General features: G+C 56.2%; 1 protein-coding gene across 2 annotated transcripts in view; it reads right to left on the bottom strand.

Moving 5' to 3' along the window:
* Nucleotides 1-10: 10 nt before the first annotated feature.
* The window catches only part of NHSL3 (NHS like 3), a 28,966-nt gene continuing 8,308 nt past the window's right edge, over nt 11-20,668 (bottom strand). Inside the window, exons 1-7 of one of the 2 annotated variants that reach the window (XM_069479724.1) lie at nt 17,876-17,967; nt 6,732-6,902; nt 6,572-6,627; nt 6,178-6,301; nt 5,464-5,580; nt 2,835-5,375; nt 11-2,415 (exon numbers count right to left, since the gene is read on the bottom strand). In XM_069479724.1, coding sequence (XP_069335825.1) covers nt 2,393-2,415; nt 2,835-5,375; nt 5,464-5,580; nt 6,178-6,301; nt 6,572-6,627; nt 6,732-6,902; nt 17,876-17,966 — 3,123 coding nt within the window. In that variant the 5' untranslated portion in view covers nt 17,967 and the 3' untranslated portion in view covers nt 11-2,392. Of the gene's footprint in view, nt 2,416-2,834; nt 5,376-5,463; nt 5,581-6,177; nt 6,302-6,571; nt 6,628-6,731; nt 6,903-17,875; nt 17,968-20,668 lie in introns of those variants that run through there. The other variant, XM_069479723.1, reaches the window with a different exon arrangement.

Here is a 20,668-nt window from a genome sequence, read left to right as displayed (position 1 = left end):
CAGCTGCTGGGTCCCTCACCCAACCTGGGGTTGCAAGTATCTTGGACTTTTGGCCCTGTGATGGGGGAGGGGAAGGGATGGATGACAGCCACCTTGACTTTGCCTTGGGCAGTACTAAGCAGAAGAGGCCCACTCTTCAGTCCAGCGCTTGCAACAGACAGAACATCTTCCCTTCTAAATGTGGGCCCAGACCATTGCCCTGTCCCTCCCCCATTAAGAAGCAGCAGCCACAGCCAAGTTTCAATCATTTAATTATTTAATACCTTTCAATGAAACACAGAGCTTTATCATGTGTCTCACTCAGGCTTCAGGGCAGAGGGAATGGGTTGTTTGTATAGACATATCAAAGACTCAAAAATTTAAAGAAATATATATATATATATGTCTCTCTAACATTTTTATGGAAATTAAAAATCAGAGGCTTTTGGTCTTTCCATTTGCTCTAGGTCAAGCTCATTTACTCCAGAGGACAAAGCAGGGTTGCCTCTCCTAGATCCTCCCTTCTCCGTTGTACTCGTCCCACCCAGCAGGGAAACAAGAGTAACACTGGAGGCGAGGGGAGGGAAAGAGACAGAAGTCAGGCTCCCTCCCACATCCAGCAGCTCCCAGGCTGCTGCCAGGGCCTGGTTTCATGGAGCTGTGACTGGGTCCTCGGTCCTGGCTGCTGGAGGCAGGGGGACTGGGACCTCTGAGCAGAGCAGTGCTTACTGGTCCTCCTCTCTCCCCAGCTGGCACCGGGCAGGCGCAGCGAACACCCAGCAGCAGCAGCTCTCCATGACCCACAGGGCAAGGGAAGGACATTGGTTTATAGCTACAGGGAGAAGACAGTAGTGACAAGCTGAAGAAGCCCTGGCAGAGGCCAAAGGAACCTGGGCCCTCACAGCACATACCCTATGTTCCCAGCTCTTGGGTGGGCAGAGACAGTATGTCAGCCTCTCTCCTTGGTGGTAGAGAAACTAAAAGCGAGATTCCTTGCCAGGCTCAAGCCCAAGTCACTGCTGAGGAAAGAGGATCAAGAAAGAAGGGGTGGCCCTGGGTGGCAGCCACACTGCTGTGGAGGGAGGCACTAGGCCACCTCTGGAGCCACAGAGGCCTATGGGAAGCCAGCTTACCTAGATAGGTGACACAGGCTGCAAACAGAAAGGTTAAAATGCCTGGAGGGGACAGCAGTGACAACCACCCAGCCTACTCTAGGAGCATGGGGTGTGCCAGGAAGAGTTGAGTAAAATGCACCTTTGGCTTCCCATCCTTGTCACTCAGCGTCAGCTCCCCCCAGTGGAACCACCTGTGCCAAAAGGCAGCTGCAGAAAGGACATGCACCGCAAAGAGTAAAGAGAAAGGTCAGAGAATGAAGTCCACAGGGCCGGGTCTGGGCCCACTGCCCAAGTAAGCTCTCCCCTGCCAGGCGGTCCCCACCCCCCGCCGCTTCAGTGCTTCCTCACAGTCTCCTGCCCCCTCCCCCAGTGTCAAGGGTCATGCCCACCCACCCCAATCTGATCAAGTGAAACAGGAGGCGGGTGCTTGGCACTGCCAGTGCCCACCAAGAACAGAACTGCCAAGTCCCTACTCTGTTCTGCTTCCTGGGGACAGAGCCTGCAGACCTCCCCTCTGGTTCTTCCTCCCCAACCCCTTTGGGCCCTGGCAGTCTCCTACTTGTCCCCTGCATGGAGCACCTGGCAGAACAGGAAGGCAGGAGGGTGGCTGGTGAGTTGAGGCACAGGAGGGCAGGCCCCCACTGCACCTTTTGTGCTTTGGAATTCCACAGCCCCACTCCTGCCCCCAGCTTGGGGGAGCCTGTGGGAATACAACTTGCCCACCTCCGAGAACTAAGAAAAGGAGCAAACTGGATTAGGGGAGGAGGGGACAGATAGGTTCCAAGCTATGGACTGGTTACAGGGGAATGATACTGCTGCCATGTAAACAGGCCCTTGGAATGTGGCTTCATGAGCCCTGGAGGATGGACATGCAGCCACTTTTCAAAAGTGCTTTGACTCTGAACTACAGTATGTGCATGATTTGGACATGAAAAAAAAATGAAAACAAAACTCAAGTGAGGTGCTCTGCTCCCAACACTGTGGCCGCAGGGCCAGCAGGGGGCGCAGCCACCCACTCCCACAGCTACCTCCTTCCAGGTGAGGCTAAGGCCGAGACTGAAGCAGCAGCTGCCAGAGGTGAATCCATTCGGAAAGACGTGAGAGCAGATGACAGGAGGACAGGAGCAACACCAGGCTTGCATAAATATCGAAGGCCGTGGAGGTTAAGGCTGCAGGCGCCCTCTCTATTAGGTTGTGTAGGTTGTGTCTGCCCTATCCTCTCGTCCTTGGAGCTGCTCAGGTCCCTGAGAGATTGGATTCCTGGGGTGGGTCAGCAGGGCCGGTCAGGTGCCTGGCGGTCAGACCAGCTCTTTCTGTGGGTCTGTGGGCAACAGGAAGGCACACTTAGCCAAGGGCCTCCCACTTGACTCTGGGACTAACAGCCCAACGCACACCCTCACCCAACCTTTCCTGCCCCTTCAATGTCCTGACCATACCCACAGCACTGGGCTGGACCCCCCCAAACATTCTGACACTATGATGTAGGCGTCACTGCCCCACAGTCTACAATGCGGCTAGGAAGGCTAGAGAAAGCACGCTGGAGTCCAAGCTCAGCAGGCCTGCCGCCCAAGCCCACACACCACGCTCCTCATGCGGCTCATCCACGGCCAGGGGGACAGCTCACCCTTCCCAAGACCAGAAAAGTCCCAGAGATCCGAGAGCAAATCCCTAATGGTGGGACCGCAGATACCTATTTCCCACCGTCGGTGAGGGGACCCGCACCCACCACTGCCACAGTACCTGAGCCTGGGGGGCCCATCTTCTCCTCTGGGCCCGCCAGCTGCACGACACCTCCATTCTCCGCCAGCTCCCCCTTAGTCCTGTCTTCAGTATGAGGGAGCCCATTGGTGGGAGGAGCAGTAAGGGGCTCAGCCCGAGGAAAGCTGGGGGACATGGATGGGGGGACTCCCACAGAGGGTTTGCGGGCCACAGGTGGAGGGGCCTTAGGTGACTTCTTTGAGGCCTGCGGTGGCCGTTGCTCTGAGATGCTCCGAAGTTCAGCCACTAGGTTCCGCTGGAGGTCAGCCTGGGTCTCGGGGGACACGGGCCGCTCGAGCTGCAGCTTCTTAGTGCCCTTGGAGAAGATGAAGCTGGCCGTAGAGGCAGGGGACTGGGGACACCGCGGCTCTGCCTCTGGCGGTCCATTGGGCTGGGCATTTGCGAGGCCCTCGCTGGCAGCCAGGCTGGAGGCCTTGAGTCGGACGGCAGCATGGAGCCCTGAGGGGGCAGACGCTGGGCTGGCCCGCCCTGACAGGGCCCTTCGTAGTGGCTTCTGGGGGGCCGACGGCGCCAGTGCTGGGGTGGGAGTCCCTGTGGGAGAGCCCACAGAGCGCAGCCGCACCATCTGCAGGAGCGAGGGCGTGACCAGGGGTGCGCCAGCATCCTCCCTGGGAACCCCGCTGCTCTTGCTGCAGCCCACGGGTTCCTTTTGAGGGGACTTGGCCAGAAGCCCTGGAACAGAACTAGCAGGAGGAGGGGCTGGGGTGTCACGGGGCTGGCTCTGGGAAGAGGCAGTAGCCAAGGAGGGTGAAGCAGCCAGGGAGCTGACAGGCTCTGGGGGGTCTGGGGGGCCTGCAGGCTCAGGGCCAGCCACAAAGAAGGCCTCCTCGGGTGGGGGGAAGTCAGCCATGGACAGGTCCTGCTCCTCAGGTGCAGGAGGCGGGGGTGGGGGCCAGTTGGGATCTTGGAGGGGCTCGTCAGCAGTCTCTGGGACAGATGGTGCCTCCACAACCACCTCTGGCTTCTTAGTAGGTGGTGGGGGTGGGTGATAAGACGGGGGTGGGGATGGTGGGGGTGACTGGTCTTTGGAGACAACGGGAGACTCCTGTGGTGGGGTCAAGGACATCTGGGGAGTGGGAGGGCACTCAGAAGTGGCATCAGAGGTGGAGACAGGCCCAGGAACCACAGCAGGGGCAGCTGGAGCAGGGACAGCTTGGTTAGGGTTTTTGGGCTTGGAGGGAGGAGGGGAGAAGGGGGCAGGCACCTTGGGATGAGGAGGTATGACAAACCTGTCACCCAGGGGGGTTGACATCTGTGGCCCAGAGCGGTCCGAGGGGGCTGGGTCAGAGGAGGAGGAACACAGAGACGTGAGGGAAGAGGAGACAGAGGCCCCGGGAGATCGGAGGGAAGTGACACGCTCTGGCTTAGGGGGCTGGGCCTTGCCTGGGGAAGCAGGGGCACCTGCCAGACCCTTGGGAGGGAGGGTAGGGGTGCCACTTTGGCTGGAGTATCCACTGGAGGGTGAAAGTGTCCGTTCTGGGGAGCGTGGGGGGCGCCGGGAGCCACTTGGAGACAAGCCAGGCACCCAGCTGCCTGCAGAGCTGGGTGGACAGGGTGCTGCCCCCACCCCTTCTGAACCACCAGTGGTGGGCGGCCGAGGCAGCTGTGGCTGCTGCTTGCGCTCGGGCTTGGGAGGCAACCCCAGGGGCCCGTCAGGTGCCACCGAGCCCCGCTGATGGAGGGAGTGGGTCCGGCGGGGCGGGGGTGGGGGCCGCTTCAGCTTCCGCAGGGACACACTCCGGCCAGACAGCTGCCCACTGCTCCGAATGCTGGCTGTGTCTGAGGCCTCGGCAGTGCTGCCCCCACTGGGGGAACCCCTCCCGCTCCCCCCCAGGGGAGGGGGTGCCACACTATTGCTAGCCACAGAGCCTTCTGGCTGGCCCTCAGAGCCACCCTTAGAGGAGAGGGTGGAACCATCAGACACAATGGTCTCAGAGGACTGAGAGTGGCTCCAGGTGTCACTGGAGGAGGAAGGGTGGCGGCTGCGGGGCCGTGGGCTCGAGGCCGAGGAGAAGCGCCCCAGCGAGCGGACGGAGGCCGGGCTAGCTGAGAGCAGGCTGCAGCGGCTCAGCGTGCGCAGGCTGCAGCGGCCCAGGGCCACCACGTCCACTGTGGGTGGCAGCACAGCATGTGGGATCAGCTTCGACAAGTAGGTGGCCTGGGGCGAGATAGACATGGCTGGGCTCAGGGGCTCTGGTGGCCCTGCCCCTCCTGTCATTCCAGGCACTGCGAGGGACATGGGCCGGTTCAGTAGTGGGGGCCGGGCCCCTGTGGACCGGCCAAGAAGGGTGTCGTCACGGTAGACACGGTCAATGTGACGCTGCAGCATGGCCTCCGTCTCGGTGCCAGCTTCTGCCTCTGCTTCCAGTGCCTGCAGGGACACCCGGGCCCCCATCCCTGAGGCCAGGCCTGCCGGGTGGCCGTCCACTGTGGGGATGCGCACAGCATCCCGAGGACCAGGAGGCCGAGGAGTACCTGGTGCCTCACGCTCGCTCCGCAGGCCTGGAATGGACAGGGAGGAGGTGGGGTCAGCAGAGAGGGGTTGGCCAGGGCTCCCCACCCGCCACCCCTGCCCTAACCCAGGGCTCACCGAGCTCCTTCTGCACATGCTGCGGCAGCCCCAGCACTGTGCTCCGCCGCTCCCGCCGCCGCCGCCCCGACTTTCCGGATGATTTGGGAAATGAGTCATGGGGTCGGAAGGTGGAGCCTGGGGACCAGACCAGGGGAGAAAAACTGTTACAGCAGAAGGACTCGGGCACATTCTGCAGAGCACTACTTTTATGGAATGATTAATACGGCTCTGCGAGAAACGAGTTCCACAATCAACTAGGTATGGGCAAAGCTAGGTTAAACAAAGCTAGAGGCTGCTTTTCAGTAACACTTCTGGAAGGCTACTAAGTCAACAATAATTTCCATTTAGTGATAGCTTATTATTATTTAGTGAACATATTATTATGTGTTAGTCAGCATGCTAAACATTTGGCATTCATTCCAATAAGGTAGTTACTCATTATCTTCATTTTTATGGAAAATCAAACAGAAGCTCAGAGAGGTTAAGGGTTTGCCCAAGGTCACACGGCTGGTAAATAGCAACACCAGGCCTCAAACCCAGATTTTCCAACTCTTAACTGTCCTGCTTTATAGTTAATGTGCATTAAGAATCTCCAGGTGTTTCCTGAATTCACTGAATCACAAAGCCTAAGGAAACACTGGATTAGGAGGAAAACGGGCTACAGGTGCTGGGACCCAATGGCACCCACTATCCCCTCTCCCCTCCCCATGAAACCATCTGGCGAGCAGACACCTCTGCGCTGGATCATCTCTGAGCGGATGGAGAGAGCGTCCTCTGCCGTGGAGCTCTCAGCCGTGTAGGACGTGGCCTGGCTACAGAAGGAGATGCTGTCTTCATCCGGCCCCGTCCGGGACAACTATGGGGGAAGAAGGAGATCAGGCCCTGGCCTGGGTGGGGCTGCCTCCTCGGGGCTCCCCACTGGAACTTGTGACTCACAGAGTGCCCCCAGCATCACCTAGCACTGAGCAGGCATCAGCTACAGCAACCCTGGACTCACCCTCGGGGGTCATTTAGTCTGGCCCTGGGTCTCAGGCATCTGAGACCCAGAAAGCTTCAAAGACACTTGCCAGAGGTCAAGCAGGGAGGGAAGAGCAGAGTCAGGACTGAGCTCGGGGACAGGGCTCACCTGGATGCTCTGGGTGTCTCCATGGTCCCAGCCACCCTTGTTCAGTTTCTGTTTTTCTGGAAGACACCGGAAGGGTGTATTGGGTTAGGGCTCTGACCTTGAGAGCTGAGAGAGTAGCATGGGAGGTGCGGGGAGGGTGGGAAGGGGAAGGCGAGGTTACCTTGGTGCTGCAGGGAGCGGAGCCCCTCCTGCGCCTGTGTGTGCAGCTCTTCCAGGTGAGGCGGTCGCCCACTGGGGAAGAAGACATTGTCCTGGTGCTCATCCACTACAGACCCTGGGCCCTGGCCGGGCCCTACGCTTAGACGTTTGTCACTCTCAGCCTTGGCAGAGCCTAATGGGATGGAGGAGGAAGGGAAGTGAGGCCCAAAGGCATCTGGGCCCTGGAGATGCACAGGCACCCCAACAAGGGCACCCCTAGTCCCCAGACTGCACACGGCACACATGCAACGCCCACTTCCCCAATCTGGACACAACCACAGTTCTGGGGTACACTCAGTACACACAGCCCCCATGTACATACACAAACTATGCCCAGGTGTACATATATCTGAGTACCCACACCACACACAGGGCACACAGGTCTACTGCCTACGCACACAAACCCCCCCACCTGCCCCCCAGGCTTCAGTGATCAACACAAACAAGGGCATCCAAGTATAAATACACATAGGTACACACACCGGGCACACCCAGCCCCCACATACACACACAACACCCATGGTCCCCATTCCGTACGTATGCAAACAGTACCCAAGTATATACACAACTGTGTATCCACATGTCACTCAGGGGCCCAGTCCACAGCAAATACGTATCTCTTGTCTCCATACCCCAAACCCACTTCACAGGAAAACAAACCACCCTTTTCATACAACCCCTTGGCCCAGGTCCAGGAGGAAGACACCATGAGAAACTAGGAAGGGAGAGGGAGCTGACAGGGGTAGTAACCAGATTCCCAGACGATCCTGGGGCAGAGGAGGGGCAGACTAGGGATACAGCCTCTTGGGTCCCCTACTCACCCATGTGGCTGCCCCTTAGTAAAAGGATGGGCAGGGGAGGGGAGAAGAGGGACCCAGGCCCCTCCAACCTAGCCAGGGGAGCTCCAGTCTCTCCCAAGGAAACAGTCCCAGGTATCCCCCTCTCCTGGAGGCCCTGGCCCTGGCCCCTGGTGCAGGAGTCAGGGATCCATTACAAAGGATCCTGTTACAAGCCCCGCCCATGGAGGGGCTGGTCATCTAATCCTGGGGATGGGGGCCTGTGTCAGCATTTTGCAGCCCCAGCCCCCCTTTAAATGAAACCCACAACATAAGCAAAAGCGCTGGAAGGGTCATGTGACCTTGGTAGCACCTTATAAAAGGACAGGAACAAAACAAGCCCTTTAAAGGGCCATGCCGCAGGAACAGGGTCTTCAGTTCAGAAACTGGCCTTTCCTCCCTCCTCAGCCCATTCTTCAACAGCCAGAGCTCCTGCCCCAGGGAATCCACAGGAATCCCACAGGTCAGAGCTGGAAGATCCCCCAGCAGATCTGATCGGATCACCTCACCCAATCCCCAGATTTTACAAGTGAGGAAACAGGTTCAAAGGGGAAAGGCCTTGCCTAACAAACATCACCCAGCAAATAGGAGTCAGATAGAGCCAGGACTAAACTCTGGGTTCTCAGAGGGGAGTCCTGGATCACACGCAGACTAGAAGGAAGTGGGCACAGGCCCCTCCCTCCAAAACGTCTCCACCCCCAGGTCTCTAAACCTGATTTCCCCGGCCAAGCTCCCCACTGCCGGCGGTACTACTTTCCTCTCTCCTCTGCTCCCCACATCCCATCCCCCCTGCACACTGGGATGACCCAGGACGAGGCTGCCCTCTCTCTATCTGACTGGGGTGTTGGACTGTACCCAGTAAAGTTTGGGTACCCCTGCAGGGAGGCAGTCTTTCCGGAGGGCTGCAGGCTTCAAGGTCAGAAACACCTGCATCCATCCTCCCAAGCACAAGTAGGGCCCAGACAAAGGCAGCTGCAACAAAGCAGCTGGACAAAAGCACAGCACTGGCAACTCTGGCCTCGTTACCAGCTCCCGTGCCCCACCCCATTACTCTTTCCCCGGCCCTGATCTCCCATTCTACGTAAGGGTCTGGCAAACGGAAGTGTCAAGGACCCCTCCCCTCCCCCCAGCCACACCCACTCACCCTTCTTCTTAAAGAGCCCGAGGAGCACCGGGAGGTGGCGGCCCAGGAACACCACCATGACTGCAGGCGCCACTCGGGACCGTCTCTCACCCCAACCTTTCCTGAGCGCTCTGAGCGCTCCCACCGTAACCCAGCACTAAGGGGACGAGGGCCCTCCAGCCCTGCCACAGAGCGCTGGCTTCAGGCAGAGGAGGGGGAGGGGCTGCTCTCCGGGTCCTCCTCCCAGCCTCGCCACTGATCCCGCCCATCTGCCGACCCCGCCCCTCAAGTGGAAACTGAGGCCTGGAGTCTGTGTGCGCTCTGCTCCGGTGGAGAGTATGAGTAGGGGGGACGAAGACGCTCAATTCCAGGGGCAGATCACTAACCCTGCCCCGATGTCCTCATCTAAATATTCAGGAGCCTGAGCTAAGGCAGGGGTCCCAGCGCCAGATGGTAGGTGGAAGGGCTCCTAGGCTAGACTTGGCATGGTGCCCACCCCAAGCCCTCCTGGCCAGTGAGGGTAATTCCCTGGGGAAGGAGATCAGAGCATGGAGCAGTCGGGCTGTGGGCAGAGGCCCGTGGAGAGACAGAACTGGCCCAGGACACAGTACCGGAAAGCCAGGGAGATGCCCAGAGCAGAACCACAATGGCTGGTGGCAACAACCCCTCATATGTATGTCCAGCCCCGGACTTTCTTCCCACTTTGGCAATGTGACATCAGAAGCCCAGAGAAGCACAGCTGAACTCTCCAGGGTCACACAGCAGAGGCAGGACTTCAAAGCAGACTTCCTGCTCTCCCGACCCAAGATTCTTCCGGTTGGCCCTACTCTGTGACTCAGTGATTCCTTGATCCTGTGCTGGCTCAACCAGGGCAGGGAGAACAGAATTAGCCAAGAAACAGCCCATAGGCGAGGGCAGTAAAAACGTCAGGAGGTGGGAGGGAGGGAAGGGAGAAGTACTGGGAGAGAAGTCAGGTCCAGGTTCAATTCCAGCTCCAACACACACAAGTCATGACTTCCTGTGAGAACAAGGCCAATAATTCCTCTTTATAAGATTGGTGTATCCATTCGTTTAATCAGCAAACATTTAGTAAGCTAGTCCTAAGGGCTACAGTTCATGGAGGAGCACTTTATTTTGTCCACTGGTGTATACCCAGCACCTAAATCAGTGCCTGGCACATGCTATGAGTTCAATAAATACTTGATGAACACACGGATGAGGTAAACTAACAATGCAATTTTAGGTAGTGAAGACTACGGAGCTGTGGCAGGAAGGGGAGGCCTTTAGACAGGTGGTCAAGGAAAGCCCCTCTAAGAAAAGGACATTGGAACCGAGGCCTGAATGACGAGAAGCCAGCCGGGCAGATACGGGGCAGAGCCTTGTAGACAGGCAACAGCATGTGTCAAGGCCCAAGGCAGGGGTGGTGGGTTTCCAGGGACAAAGAGGAGGCCAGTGTGGCTGGAGTTTCAAGCAAGGAAAGGAATGGCACGAGATGGGATCGGAGGAGGACAGGAGACAGACCAGGTCTGGCCCTGTAGGCTTTGAGGATTTCAGCTGGGGAGTGACACTGTTAAAAAAAAAAAAAAAAAAGATGCCCCTGACAACTCTAAAATGCATAGCAGAAACTGTAAAAGAGAGTCTGTGAACTATATACACTGATGTACCCCCAACCCACCTAGGAACACCCCTCCCTCTTAGCACGTTTCTGAGTCTTAGAGATCTAAGAACTCCCAGTGGCTCCCGAGCTACAAGACTCCTCTGCAGCTCCTTCCCCGTGTGCTGCCCACCCAGCACTGGCCTCTCAGAGTCACTCAAGCACAAAGCACAGCCCTCACTCTCTGGAACAAACATCTGTGGAGCTGGATAGTATACACCAACAACCACTGAAATCTGAACAACAATCCTAAGAAGTAGGTGCTTTTATTCCCATTTTACAGAGGAAATGGAGGCCAGAGAAGGCAAACATTATACAGCTGCCCCCTCTGGCCTCTACTGTATAGATGGCAGAGCAGCATTCCAACTCAGCACAGCTTGAATCTGAAAGCCATGCTCTGTCCGCTGTGCCAGCCACAAACCTGATCTCCCTTCTGAACAAGGGTCAGGGACCCCATCATCCCTACAAATTGGAGGTTGCTGGGCCACCTAGTGTCCCTCTCTTCTACCTTAGGCCAGACCCATCCACCCCTCTTATCAGTCCCACACAAACAGAAAAGAGCAGTAGACCGACACTTGCAGGGTGATTAATTCATACCAGGCACCACGCCAGGTCCTGGTGGAAGGCAAAACGTCGTTTCTGTCCTCACGGATCTTAGAACAGCTCTTCAAGACACGTACTCGAAGGTACTCACCTAGTAACTAATCACAGACCTGTGAGGCTCAGAGAACTGGGTGACTTCCCAAGCTATGGCGGGCTCCAAAACTGGAGCCTTCAACCATACAGGACAATCATTTTCAGCTTCCCCCTAACCAGGGAAACTAAGGGTTGAGCTCCTGCCAAGTTAGGGGTGAGGGAACATCAGCTCATCAAGGTCCCAGGCCCACAGCTGGCAGTCAGGGTCACAGCTGCAAATTCCCCAGCGACCCAAGGCTCTCACACTTGATAACATCTGGTTGCCCTAGCAACAGCCCTCCCCCTACCTACCCAGAGCGGGCAGCCTCACTAAGCCACCCCAGGTCTACACACCTGTGGCTTGCTTGGGGAGGGGCTCAGCAACCTGGGTCTCAGGTGAGGAAGGGGAGGGACACCTTGAAAAGAAACTGAGGTCCAGAAAGTGGAAGGACCTTGCCCAAGGCCACACTTAGAGTCCCTCTTCCAGAGCTTTCTGCCCAGAAGTTCAGAGGTACAGCCAGGGACTGAGGCCATGAGGGAAGCATAGCACACAGCTTCTGCCTCCCCCACCTGCCTGAGAGAGGAGGCTTCCCAGATTTGAGAAGACACCTAGCTCATGGCCACACCCCCACCCCCCAATATGCAGGGCACACCAGCAAGCAGATACACAAGCTCCTGAGCTTAGATCTAGTCCACCAGGGCAGGTACTCAGGAGGCATGCACCTCCAGAATGTCCCACCGGGGCCACCTCCACAGGTGGGCACTCAGGACCACATCCACAAAGCACACCCAGGCCACCCCAGTCTATGCACGAGTGACTGCACAGACTCACACAGGGCCTGCCAAGAGGCTGTGTGTACAGAAAGGCAGGTGCATGTACCCACCACTCAGGGGCTTTCCTGAGCCTGGGGACAAGGAGGAATGGGGGAGGGAGCCCCTGCCTCCCAAGGCGAGGTGCATGCGCACAGACTGTCTTGGCAACCTCCTCCTCGGGGTGAGGCCTCAACCTGCCCATTACAGAGCAAGGGGCGGGGGAGGTGGCGCACCCACAAGCCAGGCAGGCCTGACTCAGGGGAGAAGAATGAGGGGGGAGGGCACAGCTGTCCAGGTGGCCTTGCTCAGGACCCCACCCCCCCTGCTCCTGTCTTAACTGCCCGTGACTCAGGGTATTCAGAGGCCCTGTACAGGTGGACAAAAGAAGGCCCAGAGGGGGCCGGGGCCTTCCCCAGGAGGCAGGAGCCAGGAGCATTTGTAGATTTTATTCCCACAGAGGCAAGACAAAGGGACATGAACACAAACTTTCAGGCAGAGGCAGAAGCGCTTTACAGTTCTCAAAACACTTTCTCTTCTCCAGTCTCCCAGAACACACCTAACAAGAAACCTGGAAGGCAGGAGTGAAGTTTCCTTTTTACAAATGAGCACAAGGCGGCTCAAGGGAAAGTGACTGACTTGCTCAAGGTCACCCAACCCGGAAGTGGCACATCCCAGATATGAACCTGGATCCAAAAGCCTTAGTGATCCTAAGTCTGAGAAAGTTAATGTGTAAGGGGGGCCACAGCCTCAATCTCTGCCCAGAGAAGGGGGAGCTCTGCACCCCACCTCTGCAGAAGGGGAATCCGCCCCTTCCTTCCCTAAGTGTCCGGCAACACCCCAGGCCCCACCCCAGTGGGGACAGAGCTGACCAGCCAGACTGGCCGGTTCTAAGGTAAATATTGGGGGCCAGGTAGTGCCTGGAGCAGGGAGGGGAGGATCCCATCCCACAGGGTGCCCTGAGGGAACAGGCAATAATGCAGGGAGGAATTAGCTACAATAATATTAATAAATGTCATAATGAGTTTCTGGGCCAGTATTTGCTCCCAACAATGACATAATAATCCCTTTCGGCCAGGGCGCAATTCTGACTTTCTAAAGCCCTTTCCTTTGTTCCTTCCAGGCATGATTATCCCCATTTTATGGATGCCAGAGAGGCAGCCACCATGAAGTTGGAGAAGAAAGGGCTGGGAACCAGGAGGTCTGGATTCTGGGCCTCGGACAAATGACTCGGTCTCTCTGGGACTCAGTCTTCTCATCTGTAAGGTGGGACTAATACCCGCTACACAGAGTGCCTGGAAAAGTTAAAGAAAGCCACGCAACCAAGCGTGGACACAAAGTGTTGCAATGGAGGCGCCTCTGCCTCTAGAGGGTGTGAGGGTAAGGAAAGGGCCCTCTGCCTTCCCAACTTACAATGCAAAAATAACCACCTAGCATTTATTTTTTCTTTATCATTTTTTTCCTTTTTTTTTTAAAGGGGCGAGTGAGGAAGGGGACTCAATTTCCTTTTTTTTTTTTTTTTTTTTTTGAGACAGTCTCACTCCATGGCCCTGGGTAGAGTGCAGTGGTGTCATGTAGCTCACTGCAACTTCAAACTCCTGGGCTCAAGGGATCCTCTTGCCTCAGCCTCCCAAGTAGCTGGGACTACAGATGCATGCCATGATGCCAGGCTAATTTTTCTATTTTTAGTAGAGACGGGGTCTCACTCTTACTCAGGCTGGTCTCAAACTCCTGAGCTCAAGCAATCCGCCCGTCTCAGCCTCCCTGAACACTAGGATTACAGGCGTGAGCCACTGCGCCAGGCCCAAACTAGCATTTATTGAATGCCAATGGAATGAGAAACCCCTGGTCTCACTAAACCCCCCTCATCACACAGACGCACTCCTCAAAGGTCAGTGACTTGCCCAAGGTCACACTGCCAGTAATGCCAGAATCAGGAGGTGAGCCCAGCTCTGACTGGCCACAAAACCATGTTCTTCCCATGCCACCAGAGGCCCTGCAGCCCCACCCCCTTCCGGAGCTCACTCCAAGCCTCAAGTGGAGTTAAGGACCATTAAGATAAGGTCAGATAAGGAACACTTAACATCAGCTCCCTATCTCCCTCCCTGACCAGCCCCCATCTGGCGGCCCTGCTTCTCCGGCTTGGGAAGGAAGGGAACTCCAGGCCCAGACCAGGTATCTCATGGCCCTGGGAGTCAGGACTCCCCGGTTTGAGCTCTCATTACCCCTTCATTGCAGCCTGATCCTGAGCCAGGCACTGCCCTTTCCTGGGCCTCAGTTTCTTTATCTGTGATGTGGGAGGGTTGGAGAGATGATCTCTAAAGAACCCTCAGCATGTGTGACTCTGCCACTAGAAGGAAGGAGGGCAGTGGCTCCCCAATTTAGGCCACGGCCTGGGGCAGCAAGGGGGTTCAGCTTATCTCAGATCCCTCAGATCAGAGAGCTGGGCCAGCCCCTTACAGGGCTTCCACAAGCAAGTCTCCCCCGCAAAAAGGGGAGAAGACACAGTAGGGCAGGGGAAAGGGCCTTCTCCCAGCTGTGGGACCTACCAAAGACCCCTCTAGGAGGTCTAGAGGCAAGGGGAGGGATGAAAAGAAAAGTCATCCACTGGGCCCTTCCCTCAGTCTCCCCATCTGAAAGATGGGAACAATAAATCCACGGGGAAGGTGGGCCCTGTATGTAAATCTGACAGCACAATGCATGGGAACAGGAGGAGGGCGGTATGGTGGGCGGGTCTCCCTGGCTCCCAGTTCACATCCTCCACCCAACCTGCCCAGGACCAGGTACCCAGCTGCCTCGGGAGGGAAGGGGAGGAAGGGTTGGGTTGGATGCCTGTGTGCCAAAGCCAAACAATCCCAGCAGGTTACCATGTCTTTCCAGCAGTGAGGAGGCCTTGCCTTGCCCACCTCCACCCATCTCTACCCTCCAGGGGCATTTGATCTGCTGGACCAATCCTTCCTGGAGTTTTGGTTTCCCTTCCCAATTCCCCAAGTCCCATCTGCTCTGAGCTGGGGGGCAAGCCTTCAGTGCTTAGTCCTCAACCCTTGCCCTTCCCCCAGCCCTTCCCCGACTTGTGCTCTCCACACAGTCCAAATCCCCCAGGCCTTAGGTTTTCTTTGCCCAGAGGACCCACAGGCCCCTTAATCATAAAATGACACCCATCTATCCATAAACTGATTAAGGACACAGGCTGTGTAATCTGACAGGCTTGAGCTTGAATCGAGATTCAGCCTGTGTGGCCTTGGGCAAGTGACTTCACTTCTCTGAGCTCCAGCTTTTTCATCTGTAAAATGGGAAGCGCAAAATCTTCTCACTGTTGGGCTGTTGAAAGGTAGGCAAAGGACAAATGAATTAATCGATGTAAAGGGCCAGCATAGGGCCTTACTTTTATCTCTGCTACCATCCCAGCCAAGCAACCTCAAGCACAGCAGCCTTCACAGTCCTCTCTGGCCCTTACTCCCCAAAATTGATTAATCCCAGGTCTTAGCCTCTACCCTGTCCCCAGCCCTCACCTCATCACCTCTCCCCTGGATTACTGCAATAGCCTCCAAGCTTCACTCTCATCACTCCATCCCCCAACCTGTCCTGCCTGCACCTGTCCCCACCCTGGAGCCATTTGCCTCATACACCACTTTTGTAGGCTCCTCCCTTACTCAAACACCTTCACTGGCTCCCTGTGGTCCATAGACTCCAACCCTGTCTGCCCGCCTTGCACTCTCTCCCTCTTCCTCTCACAGACTAATCAAATGGATAAGTACTCAAGCTCCAATCCTCACCTGGGCCCAGGTAAAGAAGGACCCTTAACTACTTTTCTCTCCGATCTCCATACTCAGTCTCCACTCCATGCCTTTGCTCACAACCATGCCCCACAGCTGAAACAATTCCCTGGTCATGTTCTCTCATTTGATCAACAATTCAGGACTAATTCCAATCCTGCGGTAACTTCAAAGACCAAATTAGGACCAAGTCCTCAGTTTTCTGAAGCTGATCCTAACCCAGAAGCTTTTTGATATACAGCCTAGAACATTCCCCAGCCCCTACACATACTTCTGTGTTGCCCTGACATTTGCTTTCTAGTTTTTTAGGAACACCCTAAAGCTTGGTTGACCCTTGAGTTGCAGCAGGGACTAGAAGTACACAAGGGCTGCTAGAAGCCCCAGGCCTCTTCCTCAAGGGCCAGTGGGCAGGACACTGTAAACAGAGCCTTATCTTCTCTCTCCTCCATCACAAATGGTCACAAGTCTGGGCCCACAGCTGGTTCTCAGGAAACCATCAGATCAGAGTGGCCATCAGAGGAGAGACGAAGGGCCCCAGCTCTGCCTGCTCCCTGCAGATTCTAGGAGAGAGAGTTGGGCACAGCCAGGACTTTGGGGTTGTGGGGGCAGGGAGAGTATTGGAAGGTCCTAGAGTCTCTCATCATCATGCACCTTCTGAGGAGTCCTCAAAGAACCAATCAGAACTTAATTAACCTTTTCCTGTTATTATTTTCATTATCATTGCTGTTCCTCAAACTATGGCAAATGACCTTGCACGAGCCCCAACCCCCCCCCACCCCGCTTCCCTCAGTCTTTTCTTCCAGGAAATGGCTAGGAACGGTAAGGGTCCCAAGAAGTCACCAAAGCTAGCCCCCCTGATTTCACAGACATGTCCCCTGTAGGAGCCAGGGTGGTCCAGAAAAGCAGAAGGAATCTGCTCAAGGTCGCCAGAGTCTGTGCCAGAGCCACACTGAGAACACGGGCCCCTACTTCCCAGCCCTGGCTCTTTCCATCACCCCCTACACGGAGCATGAGATCATCAGGCTGCGGTTCGGAACCTCTAGGAATGTGGGCCATCCTGGGAAACACTGGTGGATTCTCCCCCCACAGCAGGGCCCCAGACCCCCCGTAGGGGTACCTGCCTCCATCAGAGACCTCCTATCTTGGGGAGGGGAGGGTTGGCTCCATCACCCTGCCCCTCCCCCATCTCTGGATTCACCAGGTGAGAAAACTAGGCACCTTCGATGGCCCCTCCTCCAGCACCCCTTAGGACTTTCTCGGGGATAGCCTGAACCGCCACACATGTAGGGGGAAACCAGGAATCCCATCTCCCAGCCCTGGGGTTGGAGGCCTTCCCCATTCCCTCCCCTCCCCCTTGGAGGCTGGAATGTGACCCGCGGAGGGATCCCGCAGCAGCAGCGAAGGGCTGCGTTCCAGCTCGGTGGCTGCATTGAAAGGGGGGACAAGCGGCGGCGATCGCGGGGACAACGGGGGGGGGGGGGGAGGGGGAGAAGGGGAGAGGCCGCGGTGGCGCGGGTGGGGGTAGAGACGGAGCCAAGAAAACCAGTCCGACTCCCGATCGCGCCAGATGGAGGCGGTCCCGAGCCTCCAGCCCCGGGTTTCCTGCTTCTCCCCTCCACCTTTGTCTCCCCTCCCTCCCGCAAACTTTCAGCCTCTTGGGGGCTAAAACCTAGGGAACAAGTGTGTGTGTTCTAGTGCCTTAGGGTCTGCCTGTGAGCCTGCGTGTGAGTCTGGTTGGTCATGCAGTTGAGAAACTGTGTACACGTGTGCCCAAGACGCTGGGCAACTGTACCTACATGATTGATGTGTGTGAACGACTGTGCCTGCCCGTGCGTCTGAATCTGTGCGTGGGTGTATAGTTCGTGTGGCTGTGTAAACCGCAGGCACAGGTATATATGTACCTGGGTCTCAGGATATGTGGAACCTACTGCAGTGGTGCGGATGTGATTTTGTGTCTGCATGTCCGTACATCTGAGTGTGTGTTCGATGTCCGCACATCTGAGTGGGTGTTAAGTGTGTGACTGTAAACTGCGACCATGTACGCGTGCCCGCCGGTGGGTATTACTGTGTACGTGTGTCTCTGTGTACATGTGAGGGGTGGGGTCTGCGCGGGGATTCCCGGACCCCCACACTCACACCCACCAGGCCCCGGGAGGGGGCAGCAGCGGTAGCGACGGCCGCAGCACAGAGACCCTCCTCCATGCCTGCCCCGCCCCCACCCCCGGCCCCTACCTGCCGGCCGCTTCGCCGACCTCCCGAACCGCCAGAAGCTGCGGGCCCGGGGACCGCTGGGGGCCTTCCTCTTGTGGTGTGAGTTGCCCATGGCTGGCGCGGGAGCCGGCGGGGAACCCAAGCGCGGCCCAGCCAGCGCGGCCGCCGGGCCCGCAGCCCCGGGAGGGAGGCAGCGCGACGCGCGGGCGGACACCGCAGGCGCCCCCAGCCCCAGCTCAGCCACACCCCCGAGCTCTGCGGCCAATGGCCGGGCCGGGGGCGGGGCCGGAACAGGGGCGGGGCCTGGCGCGCGTCCCGTTGGCTCCGCCCCTCCCCAGACCTGGGAGACAGGCTGAGCCGCCCAGCCCAGAGCGCTCAGGGAAAGGCCTGGCGGGTCCAGGTGGGGCAAGCGGGTCGCCCGCTCTCAGCCCAGGGCTTGCCTCTCTGAGGAGTGGAGTGGAGCTGGGAGAACTAGGAACCGGGCTCCACACAGGTAGGTCCGGAGCCCTGCTGCTGCTAAGCCCCATCAGCCACCACCCGTGAGTGTCACGTGCCTGTGTGTACAAATATGTTGAACTATTTCTGTAGTTATGGTGTTCAAAATAATAGAACCTTTTTATTTTGTGCTTACTATGTGCCAGGTACGTGCCAGGCGCTGTGCTAATTGTTTTCGTGCATTACATATCATTTCATCCACAAGACAACTGTGGAAATCGTATCCATTTTACAGACAGGGAAATTGAAGTTGGTTAAAGTCAACTGACTCAATGTCAAACAACGTTAAGCTACAAAGCCAAGACTCAAACCCAGATTGACTCTGATACCTACTGCTCCATGCCCCCACCACCTCTCCAGCTCATCTGTGTCTCTGCATGACCTTGAAGACATTTAATTGGACATCTGTGTATAACTGTGTGCTTAAATGTAGCTGTGTAGTTATAAACCTATGTATGTATCTGTGACTTTGAACATGTGGGTTCCTCTGTGTATAATCAACTGTGTGTGACTGCATCAATATAATTGAGTCTAGGCCGGGCGAGGTGGCTCATGCCTGTAATCCTAGCACTCTAGGAGGCTGAGGCAGGAAGATTGCTTGAGGTCAGGAGTTGGAGATCAGCCTGAGCCCTGAGCAAGAGCAAGACGCCTGTCTCTACTAAAAATAGAAAAAATTTACTAAGGCATGGTGGTGCATGCCTGTAGTCCCAGCTACTTGGGAGGTTGAAGCAGGAGGTTCGCTTAAGCCCAGGAGTTTGAGGTTGCTGTGAGCTAGGCTGACACCACAGCACTCTATCCTGGGCAACACAGTGAGACGCTGTCTCAAAAAAAAAAAAAAAAAAAAAATTGAGTCTGTTTTCATGTCTAGGTGTGTGCTTTTATGTATTTGCCTAGGTAATTGTGACTGTCTCAGAGTGGCTGAATATCACTGATTTTGTGTATTTAAGTGTGTAAGAGTTTGCCTGTATGCATGTATGTGTAAGTAAGTTTGTCAATAAGACTGTGTAATTACCTGTGCTTTTTATGTGTCGGTATGACTGCAACTGTGTTTGTTGAATGTATGCCCGTATCTACAGTCTGTGTGTAAATAATGGAACATGTAGGTAAACATATGTGAAACCACCCATGTCTGTGTGCCTGTGAAGTTGTGTGCCTCCTTATACGAGTCTTTGTTTTTCAAAGCCCAGGCCAACGCTTACCTCTTGTGAAAGCCTTCAAGGCTACCCAAGGCTCCCACCTCTGTGTCCTCACAGGTGCTCTTGTGCCCAGGGAACTGACCAGGGCCCCACGGCCTGGGCAGTGACTCTCCTTTACCATCACTTGGCCCCATCTCTCCAACTCGGGGCAGCATGGTGTAGCAGAGAGCACTGGGTTGGGAGTCCAGAGCCCTCAGTTCTAGTACTCATGTGGCTCATCCTTTCTGCCACCTGGGCAAGCCCCTCCACCACACCATGTTCCCTCTTCTTCCCAGTGGCTCCAGGACACCCTCTTCCCTCCCTGTAAAATGGGAGCATCAAAGCTCATCCCAACCCTCTCTGAGGCCCATCTCTTGCTCAGAGTCTGAGGTTGATAACACTGCAGTCCTTGAAGGGCTGGCATTTTATTCATCCATAGAAAATACACATTGAGCATATACTGTGTACCAAGTTGTGTGTACCAGTCTTCCCACTTTGCAGAGAGAAAAGGGTCCTGGTGTGGAAGCTGAAAAAGACCTCAGAGATCTGCTAGCCCAATTCCCTGGATTTGCAGACAGAGAAACACAGGCCCATAAAGAGGACAGCTGGTACAGGGGAGCAGAGGGAACACCCAAGGGTAAAGTCTAAATTTCTTGGCATGAATTGAGTGAGGACAGGTATGCGAAGAACTTCAAAGGATGTCTGCAGTGTAGCAGGTGCCTTGGCCTTCACAGGAGGCCTCGTAGAAGCTGCCCCCACACGTCAGTTCAGCCTCATCTCCAACCATACCCTTCTCATTCTCAGAGCCCCAGCCACACGAAACTGTTTGCCACTCCCCAGTGCACACCTTTGGGCCTCCACACCTGCCGTCTCCTCTTCCACCTTTGCTGGCAGATGCCTTTTCATCCTCCAGAAGTCTTCCTTGCACCCCCTCCTCCCCCAGCTCAGTTCTCTGTGCTCCCACAGCCATTAGTGCTGCCCTCTGATACAGTACTGATCACACCTCAGGGCTCCCTAGCACCCTGGGTAACACCATTCCAGCACTTTTTTTTTTTTTTTTTTTTAGAGAGACAGGGTCTCACCCAAGCTGGAGTACAGTGGTTCAATCATACCTCACTGCAGCCTCCAACTCCTGGGCTCAAGC

This window comes from Eulemur rufifrons, chromosome 8 (genome assembly GCF_041146395.1).
Source record: "Eulemur rufifrons isolate Redbay chromosome 8, OSU_ERuf_1, whole genome shotgun sequence".
NCBI lineage: Eukaryota > Metazoa > Chordata > Mammalia > Primates > Lemuridae > Eulemur > Eulemur rufifrons.
This window is presented reverse-complemented; position numbering and strand designations above follow the sequence as displayed.